Below are 10,000 nucleotides of genomic sequence, written 5' to 3' on the forward strand. Positions count from 1 at the left end.
GTAAACCGTGCTTATTTTTTTCGAATACGCTAATATCATTATATTTTTATTACAATTATTTTATTTATGGTTATCATTATCTTATAATCGTCATTTTACCTCGTGATTAGTGAGAAGTCGTAAATACTTGATTTCCTTATATGGGAATGGTAGTACATTTTATCTAATCTATATAAATGATATGATTTTCTAACGAAGTAAGTACAGTAATATCGCTAAACAATTTCACAAAAAGATCTCCACCCTATACGGCTACCCCCCTCCCAGCCTTAAAAAAAGTAAGATAATAATAATAAAAAAATATAATCCGTTATAGGCTTCCAAAACTTTGACGAGAGCCTTGATCACGAACACAATCTCAGACCTATATGAAAAGTAGAAATATGTGCTTATATTTTCGGAGACTTTTTATTTTTTTAATGGGTGCGATTTTTTTTTCTTTCTTTCTTTCTTTCTTTCTTTCTTTCTAAAGTACTAAACCGCCGATATTCTTGTCGGTATGTTGCCGTTCAGGATATCATTATAAAAGAATAATAATGATAATCAAAATGATAAAAACAATATTAATAATAATTAAAATAATCATAATAACAATGACAATAGTAATACTATCAAAAGTAATAATGATATTAATAATAATAATAACAAACAGTGGCAACTTACGACATCCGTTGACCGTTATTTATATATAATATTTCGACTCGCCAACCACCTGCTTGATAGTCGTACTGCTGATAAAACTACCTGCTGGTGATTGACTGCCTAACAAACTGCCTACTACTGCAAATAGTCGCTGATAATTTCCCGAGTGATCAAAGGCTGACTGACCGTCCTAGTTACTGTTGATTTCCCGGTACTGCTGATTGATCTTATTTAATTGATCCTTCCTAACGACGCCCACCTCATAATGGTCAATTTCCTCGTAATTAGAAAAGAGCTATGATTACTCTTTGCCTGTAGGAGTGGTACTACATACACAACTATACATTTCTCTCTTCCGCAGTGGTCATATAATTTACTAACGAAATCATGGTTGGATTTTCTCAGTACTCTTCCACGTAGACATTGAGGGGGAATTTGTGAGCACTCCGAGCAGCGTCAGGATCGAGACCGAGATCCCGAGTCAACGCCAAGTAACAGATCAGTCCTCATAGGTCTCGTTATCTCGACCAACTTCTCGAGGACGAGTTACAACTCCAACTAACGAATGACGTCACGTGTGCACAGAGACGTCAAGGCCCGCCCTCAAAACACTCGTCGGATCTCTCCCGCGCTGGCTTATCCAGGCCTCACATCCGGCAGTCCGACCGATCTCGCGACCCGACATCATCAAGCTTTAAATGACTTAGATTTTCTGACACGAGGCACTCCCCCGAGGCGAGGGGGCGTTGTGTTGCAGGCACCGTAAGATCCCTTCCCTCCCCCACATGTTAAGAGGTCTTACAGCACTAATAGACACCGCAAACCGCCCCGCGAAGTCACAGCACACGGCAGTGCCACAAGGACGAGAGCGTAGGGAGTGGCGCCTTCCCCGGCTCTCTCATAACTGGTCTAGTGCCACTGGGTCGGCCGAGTAGAGCCACTGCCCGCGTCTGGCACTCGCTCCTTGCATGTCCCGCGCGCACGTCACGAGAGCCACAACAGAGCCATACACTCGTTCGCATCTTGTGGCACCGATGTACCTTGTTCTCTAGTCGCTATTGCACTTAGCGAGTTGACATCTGTATTCTGAGCGACGATGAGAAGTCAGCTGCGAGTGTCAGATTAGCGTCCTTAACGACTGTTCAGTGACACCCAAACGCAGCGGTGGAGTACTACTACAACTACTTCGGCTGAGATAACAATTATTTCATCATATGATCGTCTGCATGACCATGCAAATTAGCGACTTTTTTTTTCTTTTTTTATACTATTTAGTTGGTGTAGTATTGTTATTGGGAACGGACAACTGCATGTGATAACATTTAACGATATGACATTCATCTATATATTGTTACATGAGAAATTAGATTACTTATTTTTATCGAGGCTTAAATAGGGTAATATAAGGGTTATGGTATCTGGAGTGAGAAAAGATGCCCGACCCTCTTGAAGCCTGAGGCCGTCCGGCCAGCAGTTTGAACGACACATTTTGGGAAGAAACGATAAACAGCAAATAAAACTGCAAGTCGTAATTGCTTTATTGGCTCCACGGGGTGTTGTGTGAAATTTCTCGCACGGAGCGCATCGCACGAGTTAGACACAAAATAAATTATACTGCAAATGGTTAGATCTGTCTGTGCATTCTAGAAATGACGAAATAGATATCACAGCTCCCCTCTAATGCGAATGAAATGTAAGGCTCCCTCGCGCATCTGGCACCTCGACTCCCGACGCAAACTCCGGGCGAGTTCTTCCTTACAGAAAACGGAGCTGGCAGAGGGCCAACACCTACAACTCTAGTGTTTGTAAATCTATGGGGTTCTCGCCCTCACTCTGCATTCAACCCGCCCTTTCCCGGCTAGAGGAGAGTGGAGTGCTGGAGCAGTGGTGGTCACTGTGCCTATTAGCAAATTAATTCAACAATAAAAAAAACATACAGCTAACTAGATATCAACCGCTCTTCTGTTATCATTGAACTTTTTTCCCATACAATACTTCTCTGGCAATTAGGGTGATGGGAGCCCATAAAAATGAAATAACTATGTCAGCAACTTTTATACGAGGGAAAAGAAGGGAGAGAGAAGCTCTAGTACATAATCTGCGGCTAAAATAAACAGCTTTTAGAAACAGGTACCCCCCCCCCCTTCCCTCCCTCCCCACCCCTCACGCGAAAGACTACAGCTATAGAGGACTCTCATTAGAACGGAACCTAAGACTACTATTCTCCCTTCACTTGTAAGAGGAATCTAAAAAAAAGACTTGAAGAGTAACCATGAGAAAGTCTCCTTGCGAGATCCATTGAAGCAGTACCGTGAAGCTTGTTAAATCATGCCTTTAAAAGGAGGAGGAGGGAGAGGACGGGAGAGAAAAATGCGGGACAGCAAATCAAATTATCGGCGTTTGATAATCATTTAGGAAAGTCTTCAGGCAACACCCGCGCTGCCCTGTTATTGCAAGAGACACGCGGAGTGGTTATTGGTTATTCAATTTTCCTGACTGTGTATGTGTTTGGCACTATGCACACACACACATATGTGTATATGTACATATATGATGGGTACGCATATATATAAATAAATAAATATATATAATATATATACCTATATATATATGTATATATATACATATATAAGCATATGTTTATATATATGTATGCGTATATATAGACATATATGAATATATAATATATATAACATATATATATATATATATGTATAAATTTATGCATATATATATATATATATATATATAGTCATATTTATACTTATATATGTATATATATGTATATATATATATATATATATATAGTCATATTTATACTTATATATGTATATATGTATGTATATGTGTATGTATGTATGCATATACGTCATTTCACAGCAGGACGTAAGCCCCTCCCGGTAATTTCCAGTCATCCCTGTCTTGCGCCCTTAGTTCATCACGCCGTCTTATCATTGGTCCCTTATCCTTTTTGCCTTCTTCCTCTTCCCTTAATTAATTCCCAGCATCAGTCCTTTCTGGGCACTTGCTAATTTTGTGGAAAGTAATTTGCTCGTATTTAATTTTTACCTGTCTGTCACGATCGGGTTAACGCACTGGTTGAAGACCTTTTCTCTTTAGACATTATTGCAAGGACCCTTGTTATATGTGACTGTGTGTTATCGTGTCTGCCTGAAGCCCTTGACTTAATCCGTTGTTCCATTTCCGTGTCAGAGGATGTAACTTCATCTTGTGAGTGGATTTTCTCAATTAAGGATCGATTATTGAACAAGATTTTAGTTTTTTTCCTGTTGATCTTGAGATCAACCTTCGAACGTCCCCTATTCAAATTGCTTATCGATTGTCATAATTAATTTCTTCTAAAAACTTTAGATTACATAAATGTTCGTCCCAAACTCAATTCACATTTCAATTCAGATTACCTTCTTAGATAGTTACTATAGTCAAGCTGTAAAATTTAGGTGAAATGGCACCGCTCCGCCTAACCCCCTCTTCGCATGGTTCTTGATGGTCGCTGTTCCATCTTCATTTGTATCTCCCCATGATCTGCGGTAGACGACGTCCCCCACGCCTTGTTTACATGTTGCTTCTAATACTGCTGCTATCTTTACAAAGTCGAATGTCTCTTCGCAGTCAACGAATGCCATACGCAGAGGCTTCCCTTTTTTCCCCTTATTTGGGTTTGTGTGTAGATGTGGTCAGCTGTTGGGAATCCCCTCGCGAAAGTCTGCTTGATTTCTTAAGCTGGTTAGAATTAGTAAGTCATTGATGCGTTTTGTTATAAATGTAAACAACTCATATATAAGATACAGGAGGCATATATGCCGGCAATTCTTTAGATATTTGAATATCTTTTTTTGTATGTTTTTTTGTATTTCCTTTTGTGTATATCATTTCTGCAATCTCTCCTGCATCTTTTATAAGATCTATAAGATCTATACTGACATCTTTATTTCCTGATATTTCGCCCTCTCCATGACTTTTAGTGCCCATGTGATTTCCTCTGATGTGATCTGTAATTAATGCACCGGCTTTAGTCCGTTAGACTTGCACAAGTCCCTATAAAAGGCTGCTACTCTAGCAATTTCACTCCGGTTGTAGTCAATCCATCATCAGGTTCTATGTCGCATACAATTGATTGCTTGCAATTTCGCGGCTCCTTTTCGTTGCCTTAACGGTGATGCCTGGAAGCAGTTTCCTTGCCATTATCATTGATAGTCCTTGTTAGTTCTGTTAATTCTATTTTGCCTGTGTCTGAGGACATTCTCGCCGCTTAGTTTCTGCAAAACGTTTATTGGACATTTGCTTTTGTTTTTCCTTCAAGTGCACCTTCCTGTATTATCTCATTGAACTGGTTGTTGACTTAGTCAACGTTGAAATCCTCTTCGTCCTCAGTTTTGGATGTGCATATATATATATATATATATATATATATATATATATATATATATATATATATATATATATGTGTGTGTGTGTGTGTGTGTGTCTGTGTGTACATATAGAAATATAGGGCATGAAGAAAAAGTGGTAATAGACGGCATCGAACGATATAATGAAGAAAAGAATTTGGTTCTTGGCAACTCCAAGTCTATAGATCCCGAAATCTCTGAAAAAACATGGCAGGACACAGAAGGAAGGAGTTATATGCAAAGGGCAAGAAACGCCCTCTGAAACTGACATTCCTTTCGAAACAATAGATAATAAAGAACGGAATGTAATACGCAAAGCCAGAAACCTGTCAAACCATGAACAGATACAGACAATAATTGGATAAAGGAATATATGAGCAAAGAGGATAGGATAAAGGAAAGAGCAAACATGAACAAAGGACAGAAGAAAAACCCCGTTAAGAGGGTGAGAGTTCTCAAAGTCAAGCAAGTCTTTTTTAGGGAAAAACGGCAATGACAGACAAGCATAAGCATTGTAAGCAAATGAAGTATTGAAAGATAATCTAAAAATCGTTTATACAAAAGCCGATAGCTTAGTCGTATAGCTACTAGAACTCGATATTATGATTGAAAGAAGGGAGCCAGATCTCATATGCATCACTGAATCCAAACTTTGACTTCTCCATAGAAAATACAATATCTGGATTCGAAGATTACAATATTTGAAGAAAAGATCGGGTGAAAGGATACGTAAAAGATAGTAATATTAACAAGAAAAGGAATCACTTTAAAGAAAGTAGAAATATTGCACGCCCTCATAATGAGACAATCGAAATTGAAGCAAATGTATACGTGTCACTTCATACACCAGTGTCGTCATAAAAGAAATGCCAAACACTAAAGAGCCTTTGGGGAATCCTAGGATTTGTAGAAACAAACGCAAAACCGATTCTCTTAGGAGGTTTTCATGGCACAACTGACTGAGAAAATCTGGATCCTAAAACGCAGTCGCGGAGTCACCCGTGTGGCAGGACATGAAGGCAGAGAGTCTGGACAAGCCTTCTACGCTCGATTTAGTATTTGCAAGACATGAAGATGATATAAAGGATAAAGAGTACTAACCTGTACTTGGAAAAAAGTGATGATGAAGTAATGAAACTAATAAGATCTTGTTTATCACAGGAAAAGCCATTAAAAGTTATGAAAAAGTGAGGAGGTATAACTGTAAGAGAGGAAATTGTACAAACTTAGAACAATTCTTAATTGAGAAATAAAGCTTTTCGCAATATATGCAGAGGCAGCAGGTAGATATGTACGAAACTTTAGATTCGATCAAAAAAAGCCAAAGGAGACAAAAAGTAGTTTCTAAGGAAAGATCCAGAAGACATTAGTTTCAAGCTGCATATGAACGGTACAAATTAGGGTGATACGAGTAAACTCAAACCGTGAAAAAAGGTAAAGATAGGTTTTGGAAAGGATATCATTAATCAGTGTGCAAATCAGCCTGACCCCATCTCCAACTACATAAATAGTAAAACTAAGAATAGAGATCAAACTGACCGCATCACAAACAATAACATTGTTTTTATAAAAGATGAGGAAATGTATGAAATCCTAAGCGAAAAAAAATCAGCTGGTATTTGTTCAGGACACCCACTTTGAAACGGAAAGAGGCCTTCCAAACAACAGTCAGTACATCGAAAACGTTGCGCTCCATAAGAACGAAATCAAAGACCTGCTGGAGTGACTAGACAAGACAAACACGGAAAGAACAGATGAGATGATGTGCTGAACAACTTTGTACACCGTTATCTTTTATATTCCGAAGTTCCATGAAGCAAGAGAAACTACCAACAATAATGAGAATATTACGCTACTGTATAATAGTGGTAACCGGCAAAATCCCTTAAATTATGGACCAGTTTCGTTGACTAGTGTAATATGTAGACTACTTGAAAAGATGAAAAGAGAACAAGGGTTAAACTTCTTGAGAAACATAATATGATATCAAATAAGCTGTTTGGTCTCAGGAAAGGGAGGTCACTTGCAACAAATGTCCTTTGCTTTCATAACAGTCAGAGATGCTGCCAGAGTGAGGCGGATGGGCAGATTGTATAAACTCAGACTTCAAAATGGCTTTTGACAAGGTGTCACAGTAGATCAACATGGAAATTGGAACACCAAGGAGGAGTCAAATGAAAACTTTTCGAGTGGATGAAAGACTTTTTGTTTGAAAGATAAATGAGCAGAGTAATTAAAGGGAATTAGAACAGACGTGCATGATCACACACATAGACGCACACACAAACACACACACACACACACACAAATACACACACATACACACAAAGCCAGGTTTTCCAGCAATATGATTATATTTGTTTATGCACCGGAAAAACGTTATTTTTTTTTTACAGACAATTCTTACATTTTTTTTTTCCTAATGTCGTAATAGGATACATATTATGGGAAAAAGTACGTTGAAGTGCGGTGAAGAAAGAAAACCAACATTGCATCATAAAATATATATTCTCTGAATTTCAGTTGTTTATCTTATGTAAGACACCTTGTTAATCAAAATACAATGATACTGATATATATGTAAATATTCATTGCATTTTAATCCACATACATTCAATGTAACTATACATAAAGCTATATTGAATTCATACTGCATAGCCAATCTGCTCTATTCAGACAGATCGTTTTTATTTTCCTGTTGTCTTTCACTTTATTCCAAGTTTTATTTTATTTTTTTCCTTTCATCAAAGCCATTCCACTGATTCGTCGCCCATTCCTCCCTCTCTGCTTGGCCGCGTCCGAAACCCCTCACCCGACCTTCACTCCGGTTGTCTCTCTTACGAAGAAATACGTGTAGGGAATTCCCACAAAGCAAACGGACGAGTAGAATGCATAAAGGCCCACCTGGGTGAAGGCCTCGAGCATGGGCGTGTACAACTGCAGCACCAGAAACCCTGCGAGGTTGCCGACCGTGTAGCAGATGCCACCGGCCTGCGGGTTGGGAAGAGGCTCGTGTTAATTTAAGGGGTGTAGCTTCAGGTCGCTTGTTCTTCTTTGCTTTGTTCTAGTCAGTTTGTTTGCGTGTGCGGTATTGTAATCTGCTCTTGCTTTAGTGTCGTTTACATCATTGCTATTTTCTATACCATTATTTGTAGTATTGTTCTTGTTAATAAATCACCATCGGCATCACCAATCACTATCATGAACAACAGCATTAACACGAATAATGCCATCATTAATATCACCATTGCCGTAGCGGTCATGCACTGAGGCATGTTTTAAGCAAGTGAATGTGTATGTGTTCTAGGCGCTGGCAAGCAGATAAAAGGAGAGGAAGGGAATGTCTATAGGAAAAAAGAGGTAGATATGGGAGTTTCCTATGAATAAATTAGCCGATACGAGGGAGAGGATACCGACGTTAGGAAGCTAATGCCTTTCACACAGGCTCTATATACACCATGCACAATGTAGATTCGTGTATGCATATACAAATACACATACGTATACATATATATATATATATATATATATATATATATATATATATATATATATATATATATATATATATGTGTATATGTAATGTGTATATGTGTATGTATTTATATATAATATATAATATATATATATATATATATATAATATTATATATATATATATATATATATATATATATATATATATATATATATATATAATATATATATATATATATATATATATATATATATATATATATATATATGAGTGTTTGTGTGTTCGTGTGTTCTATCATTTGCAGTTTTCTCCATAACTACTTTACTTTTACGATGTGCTTTCGTATTTTCGACAAAATTCTTCTAAACAACTCCAATTTACCACAAGACAAACCCTCAGAAAATTATTTATCTGCTTACGGATTTATCAGCAGTTATTTATCTATTCACTTACGAATTCCTTATAAGTAGGCAAAATAGTTGTTCTACATACTTTCTCAAACAAAAGACAAGCCGAACCTGTACTTTATACGAAAAGTGGAACACCTTTTTTTCACTATACCGCTATAAAGACAACTCTAAAGGATTTTACTCTCCACATAATAAGTAAAAGTAGACGAGGAGGCTACACCTGTGAACGAGGCAAGGAAGCGAAAGGAGTTGAAACGATTTTCTGAATATTCCAAAAGGAATGGAGTCCGCGCGCGTGAGAGTGGGAGCAAATTGAGTAAATGGCGGAATTTGAGAAGTTTGCGTTCGATCAACGCGTATTTTTAGAAGCTCTTGTTCGGACAAAGTGAACGCGCAATGGATGCTCGACGTGTAAAATAAGAGATAGATAGATGGATGGGGAGAGAAAGAGAAGTGAATGGAGGAAGAGAAGGAGAAACGGACGAAGGGAGGGAGGGCACGAGGGGCACGGAGTATATGGGTACAGAGCAATTGGGAGATCGATAGAAATAAAAGAGGGGGAGGGAAAGGGAGAGAGATTGAAGGAGGGAAGGAGAGAGAGAGAGAGAGAGAGAGAGAGAGAGAGGATACTCTGAGTGATAGCAGTTTCGAATCATTACAAACAGACAAATCTGGAGAGGGATTGGAACAAATCGATCTAATAAAAAATATAAAGGAAATGGCACTCTGTCTGGATATTTGCCATTGTTGGTGAAAATAACCTCATGTAAGACTACACGTTATGATAAATTCCCAAATGGCATCATGACCTGGAGCGAAAAATGAAAAATAAACATTATCTGTTCAAAGATGGAAATGATTGTAATAGCAATTAGGATGATGATGGTAACAATGAGGATAGTGATAATGACGATCATTTTGGTAAGTGACAATGAATGAGAATCCAAATGATAACAAACTTTATCTTTGCCATTTTCATTATGTTCTATCAACAATAGTATGATTCATCATTATCATTATCATTATTATAATCATTTCTGCAATATATGGCACTATCAT

At 37.8% G+C, this 10,000-nt stretch overlaps 2 protein-coding genes across 4 annotated transcripts in view; both read right to left on the minus strand.

Annotated features, from left to right (window-relative positions):
- LOC122262212 (uncharacterized) overlaps positions 1-1,789 on the minus strand; it is an 11,525-nt gene extending 9,736 nt beyond the window's left edge. Inside the window, exon 1 of one of the 3 annotated variants that reach the window (XM_043030172.2) lies at positions 1,360-1,789. The gene's annotated coding sequence lies outside the window, so the exon portion shown is untranslated. Of the gene's footprint in view, positions 1-663 lie in introns of all 3 variants that reach the window. The other 2 variants (XM_043030173.2, XM_043030171.2) reach the window with 2 other exon arrangements.
- A 5,754-nt stretch (positions 1,790-7,543) lies between these two features.
- LOC122262211 (facilitated trehalose transporter Tret1) overlaps positions 7,544-10,000 on the minus strand; it is an 8,501-nt gene continuing 6,044 nt past the window's right edge. Inside the window, exon 7 of the mRNA XM_086543410.1 lies at positions 7,544-8,045. Within this exon, the coding sequence (XP_086399536.1) occupies positions 7,863-8,045 (183 nt within the window). The 3' untranslated portion in view covers positions 7,544-7,862. The remainder of the gene's footprint in view (positions 8,046-10,000) is intronic.

This window comes from Penaeus japonicus, unplaced genomic scaffold, assembly GCF_977035675.1.
Source record: "Penaeus japonicus unplaced genomic scaffold, GWHDUDI00000001_assembly GWHDUDI00000013, whole genome shotgun sequence".
In the NCBI taxonomy this organism is placed as follows: Eukaryota; Metazoa; Arthropoda; class Malacostraca; order Decapoda; family Penaeidae; genus Penaeus; species Penaeus japonicus.